The following is a 22,999-nucleotide window of genomic DNA, read 5'->3' on the forward strand; positions in this document are numbered from 1 at the left end:
TGCCATGTTACTTGGTAGTTATAAATTTAAATGGCATGTGTGATGAATGGGAATCCCAACTTTCACCTAGATAAGGCTACACTTCTTCAGCTGCTGTTACGTTTCATCACTGCTCATTATTACATGACCTGGCTGTTGCTAAGGCTTTCTTTACCTTTCTTGAAGTTTATATCTGTGTGCCTGCTTGGTTTTCAAGAAAGTATGCTTATTTTGGAAAATGTTTCTGTGAGAGTTAGCATACATGGTGTCATGAAGATATGACTCGATGAGACGTCTTGGACTGGACAAGTATGAAGCAAATATATGCCCCTTGCTCCAGTGATACTGAGCTAAATCAGTTTGTGGTCTGTGCGGGGTCAGGGAACTTCCCGAAAAACAATCCTGTATCCTGAATGTCAAGGTCAGTTATCAGCAGTGGTTCAAGTATGGGTTCAAACATAAAAGTGGCAAGGTGTCTTTTAAGTTCATTGGGAAGTAATACACCTCCCCTTCACTCAGAAAAGCTCTTCAGTCTCTATTTCTGCTGGTGCTTTGGCTTCTGATGGTCTAATTCATGTCAGTCTCTCCCTGATGGACCCATCAGTGGGAAAGGGCACATGTCCAGGTTATTCCAAGGCTGTATCATTGTGTCTTATCTTCCAGGCTGCTCGATCTGGCAGGGATAAACATACACCAGTAGCATGCCCCACAGGTGCCAAAAAGCCTTGTAAATCTCAGGGTTCCGTGACCACTCCAAAGCAATAAAATGCTTGCCCTGGTCAAGACTCCATTGTCTCTTGCTTTCCTGTTAAGAATCTTGGAATTATGCTGGCATAGAGTTGTGACTGCTCTTTTGTGGCCCTAATTTCTCAATAAGCCATTGTGGGGTTATAGGTCATCAAACCTACTTTTTATGCCAAGGGCAGAGTGAATTCTTTGTGCACCATGAAGTATAGTCAATTTCTTTTCCAATGATATGCTAGTTATTAAACATAGGAAAACAGGAAAAATAAGCAAAAAAAAAATATATATTCTATTATATTCTGAGCTTGGAATGATAATTTTCTATACCATAGCCTCTACTTGTAAACAAGATAGTTAAACCATCTCCCCATGTAACTCTTGATGTCATCCCAATGCTACCGAAATTCAAAATATTTAAGGCTAATTTTTTTCTATTTTATAGTCAAGATATCAGAATCTAGGGAAGTGAAATTTACACGTCATCTGTTGTCGTCAAATCTCAAATGGTTTACAAGTTGTAATGACTTGGATATTTTATGACTGGGTGCACTGAAAATGCTTTAGATACTGTAAATCCTCTCACAGATTTTCTTCTGATACTTTGGACCTTGTTGATAGAAATTTGGACAATCACTGATGAATGGTTGATTGTAAGGGTGTTGTGCATTCAGGAAATTGATAGTGCAAAATGTACAGTGAAATTAAATCAGAGCAAGGCATAAGCTATTTTGCTAGAACAGTAAAATTCAAGTTCTGCTACTATGGCTGGCAAAGAAAGATTACTACCAATCTTGAAAACCTATCAATTATCAAGGACAATTAAGGTTCTTGTGAAACTTGGATTTATAGCAAATGATCAGTTCTGGGAACTAAGCACTGTATATTTATTACAAATCGGTTTGGTAAATATTATTGTAAAACATAACTGGAGCACAACTATATATTCAAGTACTTACTTAGGCTCCTAAGTTTTTGGCGAAGATTCTAATCGATGAGCAACTCCTCCACCTCGAATATCTGACATCGACACTAAGTTGTCTTTAATTTTTGAAATTCCATTCACACTTGCATATGGCTGGTGAAGCACCTCAAAACTGTGATTCATGGCCTTCAGACTGTTGGTGGCATCTGCTGGCATTTTAGCACCTTCTCCAAAATCTGCAGAGTACAGTACAAAGAATAGAATCTCTTGTCTCAGTTTTCAGCTATACTTAAAGAAGGAAGTAACTGTAAATTGAGTAACATAATGGAAACCACTGATTACTGCTAATTTTTCTTATAGTGATAACAAGTGCAATAAAGTGATTATTTACTCAACTAAATGAATAGCTCTCCATGCCTGGTACATTACATGAGAGTCCCTATTTGCTTGCCAGGTGACTTTAGCTGTCCAGAAAAACTCAATGAAATCCATTCATTGTATTTCTATGTCTGACAAAATAAATTCTGTGAAGACCAAAAAATGTATACCTCCTCTGTGCAGTTTTTACTTCAGCAGTATTTTATAGTTTTTTACTTTAGTCTATTCTCATTTGGAGTTACACTAAAAAAGTAGTGATCAGAAATTCAGAAATGAGAAACTCCTACTCCAGTGGTATGTAAGTTATAAAAACATGCCGCATGTGGTGTTCTTGGGAGCTAACAGAGATGCTAATTCATCTTTTGTTGGAAAGAGTCTAGAAATTCTGTGGACTTAAAGCCATGTAAAAGTAATTTGTTTGAAAAAAAAAAATCATTTGATACGAGTCTCCAAAAACAACAGCTTATCAGCTGATTAACTCATCTGACTAGGGTTTGATAAAAATGAAAAACTTTCTTGTTAACTGGTCACTCCCAGAACACTTTACAATCTGGTTAACACTGTCACCTTCACAAAACTGAGAACAAATTTCACTAATTACCTTACTGTTATTGAAACAAGAATCACTGAATGATCATAGTCCTTGAAAACATACGAAATTAACTAAAAGGTTTGGAAATTTCATGAGAACAGTTGATTACCTTGATGAGAAATAAGATGGGTTGAATGCTATTTTCTTATTCTTCAAGAGAGCTGAAGCTTCTCGAATGATTTGTGCCACAAGAATTGACCAATTTTATATAATGATTTTGGTAAAACAAAATTTATAACAAAGAAAACATGTTTCTGTGTGAGTGTTTTAATTACCTTCTCGATAAACCTCATCCACACCGGGCTTAACCGTGAGACGAGGCTGAGCAATGGCATCTATTAAGTTTTTCTGCCGAATGATTAGCTGGCTTATTATCTGAGCTGCTGCTCCAACTTCTGGACTAGACAGAACCACACGCTCTCCACATACCTGAAATCCATTGACAACTGCTATACATCTGAATCTATAAACATTATGTTGTAAGCCTAATAATCATGACAACTGAAAAACATTAGTCACTGATGATTTTGTGATATGTGTCCTGATATATCTGAAAATACTCTAATTATTGTATAGGAATCAAATAAAATATATAAAATAAAAAAAACTGGTAGAATATAAATCTCTGGCCACAAAGGTTGTGGTAAAACTGCATTAAGGACAATTAGTACATGTAAGCGGTGATAAGTGGTGCCATGGAATACTTAACCCTTAATGGACGAATCCCCTCAATAGGGGATCTAAAACAGGTGTTGGGTGGTGAATGGATCCCTTCTGAGGAATATTAACATTACACACCATATGATTTAGCTGTATCAAGTGGGAAAGAATTTCCAATACTGTACTTCAATGGCCCATAAATTAATTTTGGCAACTAAAGAATTCAGCTCAGCTCAGTCGTGGGCGTCTCATGGAATTTAGTATTGTTCTTGCCCTGAAGGGGGAAATGTCTTGCTCCTTTCTCTCCCATGACGTCTTTTTATTTATTTGCTCATAGGTATACCCATGGATTGCTGTTGGTTTTCATTCTTATCTTTCATGATATGATGTCAGTTATATTTGTAATTTTGCAAAGAAATATTAGAAAAAACATGTATAAATCCAAAAAAAGCTACTGCATTTCCCAAGCTCATTAACCCTTAAACGCCAAGCCTCTATTTACAAAAGTGTCTGCCGTATGCCGACGGCGTTCGGGAGTTAGCGCCGAAGCGGAAAAAAAGTTTTTTTCAAAAAATCACAGCACGCTTAGTTTTTAAGATTAAGAGTTCATTTTTGGCTCCTTTTTTTTTGTCACTGCCTGAAGTTTAGTATGCAACCATCAGATATGAAAAAAAATATCATCATATATAAATATTGAAATATATGACAGCGCGAAAAAAATTTCATATATAATTGTATACAAATCGTGCTGTGAGCAAAACGGTTAAAGCTAACGAGTTATTTTTTTTCCTTTGTATTGTACACTAAATTGCGATGATTTTGGTATATAACAAATTGTAAAACGATCAAAGCAACACAGAGAAAATATTATCACAAAATGATGCATGGATTCGTAACATGCGGACGTAAAAAAAAGTTTTTTTCAAAAATTCACCATAAATTGAAATATTGTGCTAGAGACTTCCCGTTTGTTGCAAAATGAAGGTAATTGATTGAATATTACTAGACTGTAAGTGTTTTAGCTTACAATTGCAGTTTTCGACCATTTCGGTCGAGTTAAAGTTGACCGAAGGTCAAATTTTTTCTATTTATCGTGATTTATATGGAAATATTTCAAAACGGATAAAAGCTACAACCATGAGTTATTTTTTATTGTATTCTACATGAAATTGCACACATTTGCATATATAAAACTTTATGTAACGGCCATTAGAAAAATGGTGCAAACATTACAACAAAGTGACGAAAGAATTTCTGAGATTTTCGGCAGAGTTACTGCGCGGACGTAAGGAAAAATTTTTTTCAAAAATTCACCATAAATCGAAATATTGTGCTAGAGACTTCCAATTTGTTGCAAAATGAAGGTAAATGATTGAATATTACTAGAATGTAAGAGTTTTAGCTTACCATTGCGTTTTTCTACCATTTCGGTCGAGTCAAAGTTGACCGAGGGTTGAAATTTTGGCACTTATCGTGATTTATATGAAAATATTTCAAAACTGATACAAGCTACAACCATGGGTTGTTTTTTGTTGTATTTTACATGAAATTGCGCACATTTGCATATATAAAACTTTATGTAACGGCCATTAGAAAAACGGTGCAAACATTACAACAAAGTGACGAAAGAATTTCTGAGATTTTCGGCAGAGTTACCGCGCGGACGTAAGGAAAGTTTTTTTTTCAAAAATTCACCATAAATCGAAATATTGTGCTAGACACTTCCAATTTGTTGCAAAATGAAGGTAAATGTTTGAATATTACTAGAATGTAAGAGTTTTAGCTTACAATTGCGTTTTTCGACCATTTCGGTCGAGTCAAAGTTGACCGAAGGTTGAAATTTTTTGTAGTTGACGTACGGTACGTCCACTAGGCACCCAACAGACAATTTTAGTCGACGTACGGTACGTCCAGTCGGTGTTTAAGGGTTAAATTTACGTAAATATTTTACAACAAATATGCTCAAATTTGTTATTGAATTTATTTCTTATCATATGATACTGTGTGAACTGTAATTATAATTTTACAAAATAAAATAAATCATTAGAAAAACCATGTATAACTTGGTAAAATTTACGAGTGTTTTGTGAAAGAGGCCCCACACAGGATTGTAAATAGTCACTTTCAACTTCCCATGGAAGGTAGGGAAAATTTTTTGAATTTTTTTCTTATACCATGTGCATTTGCATATCTTCCACTTTCCACTGATGTGTTTTTTCTTAAATTGGCCAACCTTAAAGTTTGCCTGGTCTGGGGGGTTGCATGATATATAACTAGCCCGTCCCTTTAGGGCTAAAAATAATAAATGCTTACAACAGCACTGTACTGTATAGTATATGTATTATGCCATGATTCTGGTTTAATATAAAATGAAAAAGGAAAGTGATGACCTTGACATGCAAATACAACAGCTTCACTGATTATTTAATGCAAATACAACAGCTTTACTGATTATTTACTAGCTCTGAAATTCAATTTCTACAGTGAATAATAGCTTATCCTAACAATTTTGAAAATAAGTACTTACTTGTTTATAGTCTGTAAGGATGACAGGAGTGTATAGACTGAGAGGTCTTACTCGTGAGAACTCGTCTTTTTCAGGAAGTGGAGAATTGGGGAGGTTGCTAAGGTGGTTATTGAAGAGGATTCCATGTTCTGTCATCAATCGAGAACCAAAGAAGCTGCCAAGTCCACTGTTGAATATATATTTTTTCCATTAAATACGCAGTAAAAACTATTCTGAATACAAACCCATAACTTTTAGCTAGTCTGTTCCTCTTGAAATATCTCCTCAAACCTTATCCACAAGAGGAAAACAAACACCACCTCGCTAGGTGATCAGTACACCTGCAAATTTGCTCTGGAAAGCCTTCAGCTGTCAAATCAACTAATTTGTTTGGCAAAAACTCTAACAACTGGAATGTGAGGCAGGACAGTAGGCAATTAATTTTTTAAATTGTATTTCCTCAAAATGTTTATCCTAACTATCATCAGTATACTAACTCAGGGAGACTACAGCAAAAAAGATATCATTATGGAGACTAAGATGGGCAGGGCCCTACTGGAGAAAAAGCAGAGATGAGAATGGGACTTCATCTGCAACCCCCCTGACCCAAGGGTCCAAAAGTTAAAGTTAAGTATACCTTAGTTTTACCAGACCACTGGGCTGGCCTGAAGGATTAGACTTATTTTACGTGGCTAAGAACCAATTGGTTACTTAGCAACGGGACCTACAGCTTATTGTGGAATCCGAACAGGATCGTGCATAGGGAGACTACATTCTTTTCCTGTCGAATGGACAAATGACCACTGGTCCTAAACACACCACAACTGTAATTAGCCATACTGTATACATGAATAATGAGTCTGTATGAAAACTTGTGGTGCATGTTATTCACTTTCGCTGACACAAAATTTACCATCTTGGGTGAAAAATATTACACTACTCATCCACTTTGAAGTCACCAAAATAATTGGGTAATTATTACACCCACCACTACATTAGGGATTTTCATGAATCCTATCAGCAGCTAATTAAAAGGTGAAGATAACTTAAAAGTAAAATAAATATGGTACAATATTACTACTATACTCTTAAGTAACTTACGCAACTGCTGCTACATATTGATCAAAAGTGTCAATAACTGAGACTGTGGTAGCAGCTTGATCAGATATTGCTAGAACTGTAGGATCTGCTGGGGTAATTGTCGAGTCTATTGATGTATTGAAATTGGACTTCAAAAGCTGCTGTGTTACATTCTCAAGCGATGGCTCTTCAACAACAGCTGGAAAGAGAAATTAGAATACTTCTGATAGTGAATGACAACATATACTATCAAATACTGTATATCACACATGGAATGGCAAAGTGGTATGATTACGCTGTAAATCAACTTCTTCATAAAAGTGTACTGATAAAAATAAAATATACAAGAAAAATACTTGTAATTCCTAGATAAAGAGGAATACTACCACATAAGTGGGTCTAACCACCCCTTCAAGTGTGCTACCACTGGTGATAAAAGAATTAAAGTGAATAGAAGAATGAAGAAAGAAGGGTACAACCCCTCTTAGCTGGGACTCTTCCTCCTACTGGAATATGCATTTTTCTAACATTATTTCTTAACTCAAACTCCTCTTCAAATTATGGAAGTAACAGCTATAGTACAGCAACATTTGCAAGTCCATACAAATAATGATAGAGAAGCATAACAATTCTATCTTCCGACCAGATTTTTTCAAAAGAAATATCATTAAGAAGGTCCCAAAAACTTACCCAGTTCAACAAAGGATCGATAGCTCCTCCTGATGGCTTCGATAAAAGAGTGATACAATAAAGCTGGACTTGCTTGCGTAAGATTTGAATTTCTCAGCATCTCTAAAGCCAGCAAAAGCTGTGGACCTCCAAAGGGTGCTGGAGCAGTAATTACTGTATAATCCTCCATTGTCATGTGAATGCATGATCGTTCTCGTACCTTCAAAAAATACAAATATTGTTCATTGCATATTTGTTAATCATTTTCGGACAAATGAATGACATTGTTAATCATTTTCAGAAAATGAATGACAATATAAGAACATAAAAAAATATGCATTTTTAAATACACATTGTTCAGAGCTTGATGAAAAACAGTTGAGAGGTAAGACACCACTTTTTCTGATGTAAATAATACTGCTCCTTAGCACTCGCCCAACAATGTTCTCTTTAAATCCACTCTGTTAGGTCAAATGAATCCCATAGCGAACATCGTTTGCATTATTATCTGTTACTGTCACTTAGAATGAAGGCTACTGCTTAACCTTATCACAATATTCCATATTTGAAACAACCCACAAAACTGCTTGATACATTGCATTAAAATTCCACATCATATTTACTTAAAAAAGCTTATCCGCAAAATCAAGCTGCACAGTTCACTATCTATAAAAGAACAGCATAATATCTGTGTCTGGGAAACAGTAACTCCAGTATGCATATTTCATCCAGTACCTGTTGCAATCTGACATTACATGAGGCATACATTAATCTGTAAATGTCCATTCCATATTATTACCAATAACTAAAACAAAATCTCCCATTTTTCCACATACAGTATACCGATTCACTGGAATAAAGTCTGAACAAAGAAAGTAAATACAATTAAAATGCACAAAAATAACACTGCATTTACTTACTTTATAGTTTTCAAAATCTCTCACATGAATATCAGAACCAGCAGCTCTCAAGGCTTTGAGTTCTTCTACTCCAAAATCCAAAGCATAAAAGCCTGTAAAAGACAAGATCACGTTCAAGTACAAACAGATTCAAGACATTACATTACAGTCAGGCATTGTCTCTCAAAGTTGACACAATAGTACTTAAATAACTACACTGCAATTTCCCAAGATCTAAACAGAGCAAAATAACTGAATGTCCAAAATAAATCTTATATATATTGTAATGAATCTGTCATTTGATACTCCTTGATATTTGCAAATATTAAAAAAATTAACATTATTCCTTAACTGACCATATGGAACATGATGAAGATGAAATAATCCAACATAAAAGTACCAACATAGGCCACATATATCTACTGGGATTTAAAAAGTACAAAATCACTATCAAGAAAAGGTGTAAACCTAAGATCCCACAAAGCAACATCTGCATCATACAATACCCAATGGAGCAATGATGTGATATAAGTAGTAAGTAAAAGGAGCACATCTAATAATAATAATAATAACAATAATAATAATAATAATAATAATATGAAGAAAAAGATGATATACCATTTCCATTCATTTATTGATGAATTAGTTCTATCTTCACATTTTTCTAAAATGTGCAGTATATTACAAGTAAAATAGCTGGCTGTACCATGTATGTACTCATAAGATCACAAGTATCAAACCCAGACATAAAAGACGAACAAAACTTAAACTGTACTCACTTTCAGCACCATTTATAGAAATAGTTTCCAAAAGATCTGCATAATTTTCTCTCTTTAAAAAGTCACCTTCTTTCAGCATCAAACCTCTGGGGAAGAATGTTTTCTCAAAGGGAGTAATGCCATCAACCTGTGTGACATTCAGTCTCTTTAAGGACTGTTCGAGGTGTGCCGAGACATTGAAACCTTCTCTGTAAAGACAGAAGTTACCAATTTATATACTCTAACTAGTGTGGTAGCAAAATTTTCAACCAATACTGCTGGTAACTGCCATCTCTAATACAGTACTTGGAATAAATTCATCATACTGACTTGTATAGTTTCTTTCTTGATTTCCCAGGAAAGGAGGGGTCAATAGATGGTATAACTAGATGATTTAAGCAGACATTTTTTTGTTTATATTCTGTCGTCATCCTGATGGCATTGGACATTATACCTAATCGAGGTAAGATTCCTTTCACATAATAATGTACACAAATATATGTATTAATAAGTATGAGGACATAAAATTACACGTTATACTACTTTGGCATTTCAACCCAAGATTTGACTGTAGACAATATCAACATTATACTTTTACACCATGAAAAAGCCAAACCTTGCTAGCAAAATGTGTCAAAAACGTAGCCTTTGAATGACCAAAGAAGGGTCAGTAAATGCAAAGAAAAAAATGGTAAAGCTTTCCTTAACAGATTAACAAAATTTATCTTACCAAGCTAATTCAATGCTTGGAGTAAAAGAAACAAAATTTATCTTACATAGCTAATTCAATGCTTGGTGTAAAAAGAAACAAAATTTATCTTACATACCTAATTCAATGCTTGGCGTAAAAAGAAACAAAATGTACCTTACCTAGCTAATTCAATGCTTGGCATAAAAAGAAACAAAATGTACCTTACCTAGCTAATTCAATGCTTGGCATAAAAAGAAACAAAATGTACCTTACCTAGCTAATTCAATGCTTGGTGTAAAAAGAAACAAAATGTACCTTACCTAGCTAATTCAATGCTTGGCATAAAAAGAAACAAAATGTACCTTACCCAGCTAATTCAATGCTTGGCGCAAAAAGAAACAAAATTTATCTCATCTAGCTAATTCAATGCTTGACATAAAAAGAAACAAAATTTATCTTACATAGCAAATTCAATGCTTGGCATAAAAAGAAACAAAATGTACCTTACCCAGCTAATTCAATGCTTGGCGTAAAAAGAAACAAAATTTATCTTACATACCTAATTCAATGCTTGACATAAAAAGAAACAAAATTTATCTTACATAGCTAATTCAATGCTGGGCGTAAAAAGAAACAAAATTTATCTTACCTAGTTAATTCAATGCTTGGCATAAAAAGAAACAAAATTTATCTTACCTAGCTAATTCAATACTTGGCACAAAAAGAAACAAAATTTATCTTACCTAGCTAATGCATTGCTTGGCGTAAAAAGAAACAAAATTTATCTTACCTAGCTAATTCAATGCTTGGCGTAAAAAGAGATGACCAAGGGACTTTCCCATACTTGCTATGGGCATATTCAAGACCTCGTAGCAACCCTGGAACCCCAATGCTGCGACCACCTTGAAAATAATACAAGAAATCTTTGAAGTTTAAAATAGATGTGTGTCGATTCAGAAGAAAATATGAATTTGACTATTGACACCTGAAGCTCAAAAACAATTAAAAAACTGAGAAAACAAATCAGCGAGCCAAACAGTTCCATTTCTAATACTTGCATCAGACTGTAGTCATTTGCACATGCAGAAGACATGTTTTCTTGAACGAAGGATGTTCTAAAAATGTTTTCTGCATTACTTTAACTGGTAATTTTACACAAACCAATCTCAGGTATCCACAACAATTAGCTTGTTTAGTGCCTAGTTTTAATGATTTAAACATGCTAATAATTTAGGTTCCACGACCCTACAAAACACTTTGCTGCCCCTGGGTTTGCAGTCCACCAGTAGGGAAACAGCTTCGGAGGATGGTCAGTTATTATGCATATTAGATAGCTGTAGTTTTGTCATTCCAGACATTTATATTATCCTAAATATTGTGTATTTTCATCAGCCCACTTCAGTTCAAAGATTTTACCTGTGTCCTGCTGTAGTGGCACCTCAGATTTATGGCTACTTGGTATATCGCTCATGAAGTCTATGACAACTGACTGGTTGCTCTTGTGGTCATGTACTAACATTACACCACTCCTGTAAATAAAGCAAAGTTCAATAAATAAAATACTCTACACAAGCTTAGGGGCCTCTCTATTAGCTCATAAAATTCTGATAGTGTCCTTTGAAATACGTAACTGAATAGTTACTGCTTAAAACAATGTTATCTATACAACAACAACATTACTTTGATCAAAATAATACAAATACCCGTATGACTGCATAATTTACTACAATCATCAGTGCAGTAACAAGATAAAGATCAACCCATTGTGTTGCTACCATCTTTCCTTGCTTAACATATTCAAACATGCGTACCTGTAGTACAACAATATTCTATAATTGGTAGTTTGAACTTCTATTATACAGACCCTTTATTTTGCTGTTACTTCTATTGCTCTACATAACTCAACCACTATTATATAACCTCAGATTTAAGTGGCCCATTCCTTTTTGCCCATAAATTACATACTACGATGATTAAAGACTTTAGAGATGAAGAGTACCAAAGATATTCAAGACAGCAGCAGATATTTGTGACAGAAAGTAAAGGTGAGTTTTCCACCAAGGGATACTAACCAACAAAAAATTTTACTTTACTATGAAGAATACTTTTAGCAATTAGTGGCTATTCTCACCAAATACCATATAAACAGCAATGTTTTATAATTAAAAGGTTTATGTATTGTAAGAACACATTCTCAAATCTAGTTGAGGAACAGTCCCCAACTGGTTTATTTCTGAGCACAAAATAAAAGAAAATGAAAGAAAAAATTTCAGTCTCAGGGTTAAAAGCTTACTTCAAAGCATAATCCACTGTCTTACCCTCCAGGACCTATGACATGTGGGTGGATGACTGTCATACAGAGGAGCGAGGCTATGGCTACATCTACAGCACTTCCACCTTCTTGCATTATCTTGATTCCAATATGACTACACTTCTCTCCGTCCGTAGCAACTGCTCCATGTGGAGTAACCTGTAAATTAAGACCAATACAGCAGTTGTACAAACTTCACATTCATCTTATACATCATAAGTCAAAGCCAAATGCAAACGTCCACCACCAGACCCGTTACGGAACGTAAAAGGCATAACTATCATACTTCTAAACTACTGTAACATCAGCACAAAACCAATGAAACATCAGTCTGTTTTCACAAGAGCATATGAAGTTCCTCCCTTACCTCAGGACTTCCATAGTGAATCTGGATGATGAGGGCAAATGTAATGGCTGAGGTTAACACGAAAAAGCACACACTAATTACAGTGAAACCATCACTCCCATGGCAACAGTGCCGTTTTCTGGTGGCATACAAAGGGTATGATGGGTGAATGGCTGTCTCTTCAGTAAGGTAATCACCACCTGAAAACAAAATCAATAAAAAATTGCAGAAAAATACGTACTGCTGGGCCTGTAATAAATAAGGCAAAATCTTCAGAAATATCTTCAAGAAACAGATATACTGTATTTCATAAAGAAAATTTTTTTTACTACTCCAGTTAACCAAAGGAAAGGGGTAAGACAAAACTAATACAAAATTTAGAGAATGCAATAAAAAGCTGCCTGGAAAGGTAGTTATTATAATTTACAGTTCCCTAGGCAAGGTTAGGTGGAGGAGTTGAAGCCCCCAAACAGTACTCTACATTGGATTAAGTGGTGGGCTCAGGTCAGGTTAACTCCATCCTTGCATTTCACACAAAACCCCACTTTCCCACTGTGGTCCCCATTAGCATAAAATATGAGTGAGAGTTCAGTATCTTTAAACTACTCATTTGCTAATGAAATATACCTCAGAAACAATTATGGAACACATTACACTATAGGAAAATCGTACTTTCGACTTCGGAATGTAATTAGGGTTCAAAAATTTACTTTTCTTGTCAGGGAGATTAACAGGCTCCGAAAGTTAAGAAAGCTCTATCATGAGGTTACAGAGTGTATATTTGAGTGATCTAGGCGAAACACTGCTTAAATAATTGATAAAGTCTCAGTCCCTTAACCTGTAAAATTATACATCCTGCTTAGGCTAATAGGCCTAGGCTAACTTAACCTGTAAAATTATACATCCTGCTTAGGCTAATAGGCCTAGGCTAACTTACTCTTCACTTTCCATGTAAAAAAATGCAATTGTAGCTATACGACCATTAGCATCATTAAATTTGGTGTTGGTGGAAAATTAACGGTAATTCTAAGTATTAGCTCGGCGCCTGTTTTTACCTTGGAAACTGGTTTTTTCTACACTTTTAGGGCTTCTGATACTGGTGGTGGGTTTGTTTGTTGTCGGCCAAATGGAATATCTCTTCGCCGTGTTTAGTACTGGCCCAGGGGGGCGGGGTTACCCATACGTTAACAAGTTACTGCACTTGCTGGACGGGATACGAACCGTTCGAAACAGACGTACCCGTGCTCTGTTTTGTGAAGATCGCTTATGGAAACCCTTTGTTGGACGGACTTCAGGGGTTAATTGCAGGTTAATTACATTCGTCCGACAAAAATTGAAGGTAAATCCATAATTAGCAACCAAAAAAATGCATAAAAAGTCAAGTTAGAAGGTAGTCGCAACCGCGGAACTACTACTTAGTTCTACCAAACTAACTAATTGTAGTACTACAATCAAATGTTATAAAAGGGTAAATAGCTCTGGCAAACCAAATTTACTTCTGCGTAAGAAGGTTAGCCAGGCTTGGGCCACATACCTGTGTAAGAAGTAGGTCGTTGACCACTTTGACCAAGAGTCATGTTTTTACTTTCGGTAGAACTATATGTCTATCTAAAATCCGGTGAAATCACTTTGGTGAAACATAATATGCACAAAAGAAACACAAGATGTTCTATGCGTAATAATAATCTCGGTGACTTCAACGACCTGTCAAAACACAAGGGCCTTCTTTTGGTTTTTTATCTAGAACCATTTGTGTGCGTTCTCTATGACCATAATTTTCCCTCGAGGCTCAAAAATGTTTAAGCAAGTAAAATATATTACTAAAAGCATCACAGTACTAACATAATATATTTCAAATAATATATACTAATAATATACCTCTAAAAACTGCATAATATCTTATACTTCTCAAAAATAATTAAGATCTACTGTACTGAACCTAACATTTTCATGTTCGAGCTCTTATGAGAGCATCACGTACAAAATAATGGAAGTGCGTTCTATGCAAATAACTGTAAACGAAAGTTCCCAGCATTCTAATGTTCGAAAATAAGTTCTAGAAAATTTACAGTACTTTACGTTAAGTGCCTTCAGCTGCATAAATGTTTACGGAATTATGCGCGATAATGATATAGGCCTAATATCGTTTCAAAATTATCTGAAATTTTATTAAAAATCATAAATCGAAGTTAACGATTTCCTTCTGGCGAAAAAAAAGGCAGTTGATCCAGCTTTATTAATAAGAGAAAACTAAGAATTGATATACTGACTTTGTATAACAAGTCATAGGTTTGGACCAAAAGAGGAATAACTGATTTGATGAGACAACTGTGGTTTTGCCTTTCAGCGACCTGTAGGTCTACTCCCGGGCGTCGTTGGCGGGGGTGGGGCGCCTGGGGGCACGTGCCATCCTCAAGACACTGTGCCCCCCCCCACAAGATTTGGCTTGCCCATAGCCTTTAAAATAATAATAATAATAACAGTAAAATTCACTCCAAGGTGGGGGGTTGTAGTACACCTGTTTGCTGCTTTATTTACTCAATACAGCTCTTATATAGCTTCAAAATGCTCCAAAATGTGAACAGATTTCCAAAAATTTCTCGGAGGGGGCGCTTACAGCTGCACCCCTACCCCTCGCCACCCAACCCATACCATAAGTTTACACCTTTGCTTCCTCACAAAGAAAAATCTGATGCCACTGGGCCTACTGACACATGCATGATTTAATTTTAGTGTACTCCGACTCAATATACATCACCATTCATGACAATGTCAGCTGGGCTCCTCCCAATGGTACCAGAATAGCTGGAAGAAGACCCAGGCCTACTTAGAATCGAACTACAAGAAGGGAATCTGTAGATGAGTGGAAACTAAGTGGTAGATAGTCCTAAAGCACAAGAAATATGTGAATAGCAGAATTTCACAAATATCCTTTGCGTCACGTAGCGTCAGATGAGATGGAGACTATGAAGGTGACGAATAATGACTCACAATTCATCTACGAAAAGAAATTCGTCTATGCACAGCGACAAAAAAATAAAATGCAGAATACATAAGTTATCCATACATAATGTTTTCTATGATACTTTTAAAAGAAAATGGTCGTTCAAATTACATAGCTAACAATAATAAATTTAGCTTTCCTACCAACGTGGCTTTTCGTACGTAATTTCTCTGATCACACCTGGTTTTTTTTTATTATATATATATATATATATATATATATATATATATATATATATATATATATATATATATATATATATATATATAACAATGAACACATTTTTACAGTGCACGTGTAAGGTGTCAAAGAAACGAGCAGGTAAAGGTTACTGCCACTTTATTACAGATCCAGGCAGCTTATATTGCGGCCGACTGACGCCGGGCCGTGAGAGACAATGGAATTGACTGTGACCTGAGGTCGAAACAATAAACAATAATATGCAGTGAACGAGTACAAATTACAATACAAAACATACAGAGCTACAATATAGATACAGTCTTGATGCCTGTGAATGAAGAAACATGTGATACACAATGTGTGACATTCGTATAAATACCATAAAGTAAAAAATGATTAAAATGCGTGACCTGGCACGTTTTAGGCGTGACTAATTGAGCTTGAAGAAAACGGGAAGTCACCAAAGAAAACAAGCTCAGCGGAGACTTAATTAATGGCGCCGCCGAAACACTATCCTGGCGCCGAATTGGTGACTTTACAAATACTCCCCCCCCAAGACGAGGGACGCGTCTGATTAATCCCTGTACCTGGTGGGACGCTGAAGGGTGCCGCGGCTCCTTGAAGATAACTGAGGGGCCTCCCGCCTGTGAGGCTGCTGTTTGGGCGGTCCCTTCCTGGGGCGGCCGCGCCTGCGGGGGTGAGGGCGTGCTGGAGTGCGTTTGGGCGGAAGGGGTGCTGCGTCGCTGCCGGGACTCTCCGACAGGAAGGCGGGCTTTAGCCGGTCTATGGAAACCCAGTCGTTCTTGCCTGGGAGTGCCAGCCGAACGCCTTGCTGTTCGCTCCAGCACGCGGAAGGGTCTCCTGTAGGGCGTAGTTAGTGGTGGACGGACGGCGTCGACTCTGACGAAGACGTGGGTGGCGGATGACAGCTGTGGCGGCATGAAGGTGGTTGCTTTGTCGATGTATGAGCGCCTGCAAGGCGAACTTGCCGCCACGTCGCGGAGCCTCTGCAGAGATGGGGAGTGGCGATCATTCGTCACGAGCTCTCCGGCACCACGAGGGGTTCCCCATAGGTTTGTTCAGCTGCGGATGGGGTGCCGTCGGCTCTGGGGCGGTCCTCAACCCGAGGAGGACCCACGGCAGCTGATGTTTCCAGTCCTCGGCGGTGCAGCGGGCCATGAGGATGACTTTGGGACCTGTGGAACCGTTCAACCAGGCCGTTGGCCGCTGGGTTATGCGCTGTGGTGGTGTGGTGCGTGGTTCCCAGCAGTTGAGCCAGGGCAGACCACAACTCGGAGAGGAAAGCGGGGCCCCTGTCGGTTGTGATGTGGTCCGGGACGCCGAAGCGGCTAACCCAACTGGAGAGCAGGGCCTCAGCGCACGCGCTGGCGGTGGCTTCTTGCATGGGCGTGGCTTCGGGCCACCTCGTCGAACGGTCTACCACCGTGAGGAGGTATCTGGATCCGCCTGATGGGGAAGGGGCCCGACGACGTCGATGTGGATGTGGTGGCGGCGGCGCCCTGGCTGTGGGAACTCGCCTACCCCCGACTGCGTGTGACGACCCACTTTACTGGTCTGGCACTGCAGGCACTGTTTTGCCCAGGCTGTGGCGTCCTTTTGCACCCCGTGCCAGACGAACTTTTTTGAAAGCAGTTTGGCCGTGGTCCTGCCGGAGGGGTGTGAGAGGCCGTGAATGATGTCGAATACCTGGCGGCGGCGTGAGGCTGGAACCAAAGGGCGGGGCTGGCCTGTGCTGATGTCACAGAGCAGGCTGGGGCCTCCGGGGGCGAGGGTCACGTCCCGCCACTTGAGGGATGTGATGGCGGTGCGGTATGCTGGGGTTTCTGGGTCAGCGGCCTGTTCTCTGGCAAGGTCCTGGTAATCTACACAAGCTGCACTGCGTTCAACTCGACTCTGGAGAGGCGTCTGCCACGGGATTTTTCTTGCCGGGAGGTACCTGACGGAACAGGTAAATTTGGCTATGGCTGAGAGGTGGCGCTGCTGTCTGGAAGACCATGCGTCCCCCTGCTTCGTGAAGGCGTGAACCAGTGGCTGGTGGTCTGTGAAGATTGTGAAGGGCGTCCCCTCCAGGAGGAACTTGAAGTGCCGAACTGCGCGGTACATCGCGCAGAGTTCCCTGTCGAAGGTGCTGTAGCGGGACTCTGCGGGACTGAACTTCTTGCTGAAGAAGGCGATGGGCTGGGGCGCCGTTGATGATTTGCTCCAGAACAGCACCGCAGGCAACGTTACTGGCGTCTGTCGTCAGCTGGAGGAGTCTTGGGATCCTGGTGTGCCAAGGCGGTTGCCTTGGTGAGGCGGCCTTCGTCAGGAAAAGGCCTGCTGCTGGCTGGGTCCCCAAGACAGGGACTTTGGTTGACCTTTAGGACTTCCGTCAGGGGGCCGTGGTGTCGCGCGATCCCGGGATGAACCGCCTGTAGAAGTTTACCATCCCAAGGAACTCCTGGACGGCCTTGATGGAGGTGGGTGTCGGGAACTTGGCTACGGCTGCCACTTTCGATGTAAGAGGGCGGACGCCTGTCGGAGACACCTCGTGACCCAGGAATTCTGCTTTCTGGACGCCGAAGGTACACTTGTCAAAACGGACGACGAGGCCGTTTTCTTGGAGGCGCTGGAGGACTGCTTTGATGTGCCTCTGGTGTTCGCTGTGAGACCTGGAAAATATGAGAATGTCGTCAACGTAGCAGACGCAGAATTTTAGGTCCCCAGGATGCTGTCCATGAGCCGCTGGAAGGTGGCCCGGCGTTCCTCAGCCCCGAAGGTGGAGAAGGCGAACACATAGGACCCGAAGGGCGTGATGATGGCTGTCTTTGGTATGTCCTCTGGCGCAACAGGTACCTGGAAATAAGATTTAAGAAGGTCCAATTTAGTGAATATTTTGGCCCGTGAAAGGAGGCCGTGAGGTCTTGCATATTGGGCAGAGGGTAGTGGTCGGGCTCCGTTGCAATGTTGAGCCGCCTGTAGTCGCCGCAGGGTCTCCAGGAGCCGTCCGGTTTCTGCACCATGTGGAGGGGGGAGGCCCATGGACTGGAGGCTTTCCTGCAGATGCCCATCTGTTCCATCTCCGCGAATGCTTTTTCGCCTCCTGAAGGCGCTGAGGGGAAGCCTGCGGAACTTCGCATGTGTCGGGGGCCCTTTAGTCACTATATGGTGGTATATGCCGTGCTTGGCTGGGGCCCCGGGGACTTGGCGAAGCTCGGGCTTAAACACCTCAGGGAACTCCGACAGAAGGTGTGCATACTGGTGGGGGCGGCGGCGCTGATGGTGGGTCTGGGTCCCGCCGTTAACGGAGAGACCGGCAGGAGTCGGTATCGAGGCGCTTGCGCCCCACGTCGACTAGCAGGCCGGTGCGCCAGAAAATCGGCCCCCAGGAGTGGGGTTTACGTCCGCGACGATGAAGTCCCAGGAGTAACTCTGGCCAAGGATGGAGATCGACAGGAGCCTGGTGCTGTAGGAGAGGATGGGGTTCCGTTGGCGGCCGTCAGGAAGGCGGCCGGGTCTGGTGTCTGGTTGCGGTCCTCTCTGGATGCTGGGAAGACCGACTTAAAGGCTCCTGTGTCGACCAGCATCATCCTGCCGGAGACGGTGTCGCGGACGTAAAACCTACTGTTTTTGAGGCCCTGGGTTCTTCGGCTGCCATGGCAGCCTGTCCTGCTGGCCGCCGCCACCCCGTTTTTTTTTGAGCGGTTGAACGAGCAGGGCGGCAGGCAGTTTCAGGCGTCCTTTCCGAACCACTTGTGGTAGCGACAGAAGCCGGGGACCTCCGTCTGCTGTGGTTCGGTGGATGTCTGTTGGCGATGGCGTTGACGGGCTGCTCTACGTCCTCTTCAGGCTGGACGGAGCTGACCGGCTGTGTGGCCGGTTTTAGCCGCTGTGAAGCCTTGACGGAGTCTGTGAGGTGTTGTGCCGCCTCTATGAGGTCCTCGACAGGCATGGTGTAGGGGTGAGCGATCTGGTTGCGGGAGGGCCTCGATGCGGGGCGGGCGCGGCTGTGATGGGAGGTAGGTAAACCTCGGAGTCGCGGGTCGCGTTTAACTGCATGAAGGAGGGGATATCCGCGTCCATGCTCGCCTCTTTGACCCCTTACTGGAGTGGGGTACTCGCGTCAGTACGCACTTTCGTGCGCCGTGTGGTTCCGCTAGTGACGCTGGTGGGGTACGCGACGGAGAGTCAGCACGCTCAAACGCTGGTTACAGCGCGTGTTTAGGCCGCTAAGAGCGTTTTGGAGAAATCCTGGAGCCAAGACTGAGTCGCGTGTGAGTCCGCTAATGGCTCCGGGATACTCCGGGGTCACCACTGTAAGGTGTCAAAGAAACGAGCAGGTAAAGGTTACTGCCACTTTATTACAGATCCAGGCAGCTTATATTGCGGCCGACTGACGCCGGGCCGTGAGAGACAATGGAATTGACTGTGACCTGAGGTCGAAACAATAAACAATAATATGCAGTGAACGAGTACAAATTACAATACAAAACATACAGAGCTACAATATAGATACAGTCTTGATGCCTGTGAATGAAGAAACATGTGATACACAATGTGTGACATTCGAATAAATACCATAAAGTAAAAATGATTAAAATGCGTGACCTGGCACGTTTTAGGCGTGACTAATTGAGCTTGAAGAAAACGGGAAGTCACCAAAGAAAACAAGCTCAGCGGAGACTTAATTAATGGCGCCGCCGAAACACTATCCTGGCGCCGAATTGGTGACTTTACACACGTACCATTAAATAAATCTTGACTTGGTCTTTCAGCTCTTCTCAGTGCAAGAAAGGAACAGAATAAGTTATTATATAGTGTAAGCAAAATTGTAATTATAACTCAAAGTGAATGCATACCACCTAATGTTCTGTTTTATATTGTAAGTAATCTACGTATTTCACAAAAACCACAAAAAATTGTCCATTAAAGCCAAAACTTTTGGAAATACACTTAAGTCGGCTTCCGTGTTCTCGGACATACTTTGACGTTATCCTAAAATCCGATATAGTTCGTAATATCCATGTTAAATTTCAGATTCTGTTCCTTGTTTGGGGACAATAATCTTTTACTGCCAAGATTATCAAATAAGCTCGAAGAATTTTTAATTTTTCCTCTCTTATGTTCTTGCTTCTGTTGGTTCTGAAGTAGATAAGGTTACTTAATTGCCTTCTATAATATATAAAAGCATTCGGAAAATGGACCACAAAAACACAAAAATCATTAAAAACTGGCATAAAGTTGAAAGACTGACGTTCCAAGAATGTCGTTTGGGGTAGGATTAAAAAAAATGAAGAGTTCATTGTATCTCAAAACAGGCATTACTGGGGAATTTAACTCTTGACCTTCTGGTGGCTAGCTTACTTTTTTTGCTCTTAAAATGGATGGATATGAGTTTTTTTTTTTTGCGTATAAAATATTTTTAAGACATGTTTCTCGTCTAATCGACTCGATTCATATCAACAGAGTTGCCAAACTGTATTTTCCTTACATAAATAAATCATTATCTTTTAAGATAGAAGAAATAACTTGCCTCCTTATAGCTTTAACAGTAATTTCTACATATATATATATATATATATATATATATATATATATATATATATATATATATATATTATAAAACGCAAAAGGCTTTTTAATAGGCGCATAACATTGTAGGGACTAACTCTGAGATTATTAGGCAAAGGTAACAGAGTTGTATCAGCTCTTCACCAATTTCATAGGAAACCATAGGCCTCATTATATTTACAGTATGTGGTATGGTCACTGAGGCGTCACAATAAGCAAACAAATCAATCTGTGGTCTCAAAGACTTTAGTGTTCAATTCACCTCAAACATTAAATTCGAACCTGGTTGGCGGCTGCTCTGTCAAATTTATTAACTTCATGAAAAAAAAAGAGTACTATAATCAAGAGCTGTGCTTTGTACCTACAAGAAGCCTATGACATTTCAGGCCATTACAAAGGGAATTCTGAATAAGTTCAAGGCCTAGCTGGAAAAAAAATTAAAACGTGGGAATTTAATATAGTTTTATAAAAAAAAATTACCAAGGTGGGTCCGAAGACACAGAAAAAGACGATAATTGCTCCTTATTATTACGGTATGGTCTAAAGCATATTACAAACGAACGCACCTTGGGCAGGTTAATAAAAAAAATGAATTACCAGCTATGACTTTAGCCATCTGGAATTCGTTCCAATTCAGGAAACGACGCAGTTACATAACCAACTTCAAACAAGAGAAAGTTATATAACAGATGTTGAATTAGATTCATGAAAATTAATGATGGGCGGTACATGTATACGATACACATTGATGGTTCAGGGTATGTCCAGGGAATAATTGCTAAATAAAAGCAAAACAAATTTCACAAAAATATATCCGTAAGGTGTTCCATGTACGCGTACATATTGCCGAATAAAAGAAATGAGCCATGATGTGTAAATTCACAAACACACAAACAGCATTTATTTACAGGTCTAAAACGTTTCCATCTGGACATACAATAAACCACGCCTATAAATAACATGACTAACCTAACGTCACAGTACGCACCATTCTTATATTGTACTGAATGACATGCAGTACAATAAGCATACTAAGCATACAATGAGTGTACAACAATCGCCGCTTAACAGACTTCTTCTTCTGCAATCCAGGAAACCAGACCAGAGGGCATCCTACAAGGCCAGCAGCTTAGCCCAGATTGCCACACACACAACCTCACACATGCATACGATGTTCAAGTTGTCTTCTTGGGCAAGATTCTTCTTTCCTATATCACATTCCACCTCGTAAGCAATGGATGATGGAAGTGTTGGGAAAAAATAAGAAAAAAACATCATCCTGTCCATTCTTTGTTCAGTACGACCAGTTTTCTTATATGTTTTAGGATGTATTTTTAAAACTCGCAAGATGGAAGGGCTTGCAAAATATCAGATATTTGGCCAATTCTCTTGTTAACAGTGAGGCACAGCTGTGCTAAGATTTGTAAACAATTAACTTTAATAATTAGCTATATTTTTAAACGTTACGCTCACACCTGGAAAGCGAATCTGAAGCACAGGACATTTCCTGCATTCTTTGCACATATACGAGTACAAGGCAAGCAACTTGTATCATCATTCCTTTCTACTTCTCTCTGTTTTCATTCACTATTTTTGGGTGGCGTCTCTTATTTGCTCTTGTAATATTTTTCTGTTTTATGTACTAGTGTACCCATACCGGTAATATAAGAGAAGGTCGAAGTTGTTATGTACCGGCCATATGATCGGAC

At 39.7% G+C, this 22,999-nt stretch overlaps 1 protein-coding gene across 2 annotated transcripts in view; it reads right to left on the minus strand.

Annotated features, from left to right (window-relative positions):
- The window catches only part of LOC136826240 (glutathione hydrolase 7-like), a 53,162-nt gene that overhangs the window by 4,912 nt on the left and 25,251 nt on the right, over positions 1–22,999 (minus strand). The window contains exons 1-12 of one of the 2 annotated variants that reach the window (XM_067083343.1): positions 14,070–14,302; positions 12,557–12,735; positions 12,197–12,348; positions 11,295–11,407; positions 10,669–10,780; positions 9,209–9,396; positions 8,451–8,542; positions 7,552–7,750; positions 6,883–7,060; positions 5,803–5,968; positions 2,891–3,044; positions 1,680–1,881 (exon numbers count right to left, since the gene is read on the minus strand). In XM_067083343.1, the coding sequence (XP_066939444.1) occupies positions 1,688–1,881; positions 2,891–3,044; positions 5,803–5,968; positions 6,883–7,060; positions 7,552–7,750; positions 8,451–8,542; positions 9,209–9,396; positions 10,669–10,780; positions 11,295–11,407; positions 12,197–12,348; positions 12,557–12,735; positions 14,070–14,112 (1,770 nt within the window). In that variant the 5' untranslated portion in view covers positions 14,113–14,302 and the 3' untranslated portion in view covers positions 1,680–1,687. Of the gene's footprint in view, positions 1–1,679; positions 1,882–2,890; positions 3,045–5,802; positions 5,969–6,882; positions 7,061–7,551; positions 7,751–8,450; positions 8,543–9,208; positions 9,397–10,668; positions 10,781–11,294; positions 11,408–12,196; positions 12,349–12,556; positions 12,736–14,069; positions 14,303–22,999 lie in introns of those variants that run through there. The other variant, XM_067083342.1, reaches the window with a different exon arrangement.

Source organism: Macrobrachium rosenbergii, chromosome 40, assembly GCF_040412425.1.
Source record: "Macrobrachium rosenbergii isolate ZJJX-2024 chromosome 40, ASM4041242v1, whole genome shotgun sequence".
Taxonomy (NCBI): domain Eukaryota; kingdom Metazoa; phylum Arthropoda; class Malacostraca; order Decapoda; family Palaemonidae; genus Macrobrachium; species Macrobrachium rosenbergii.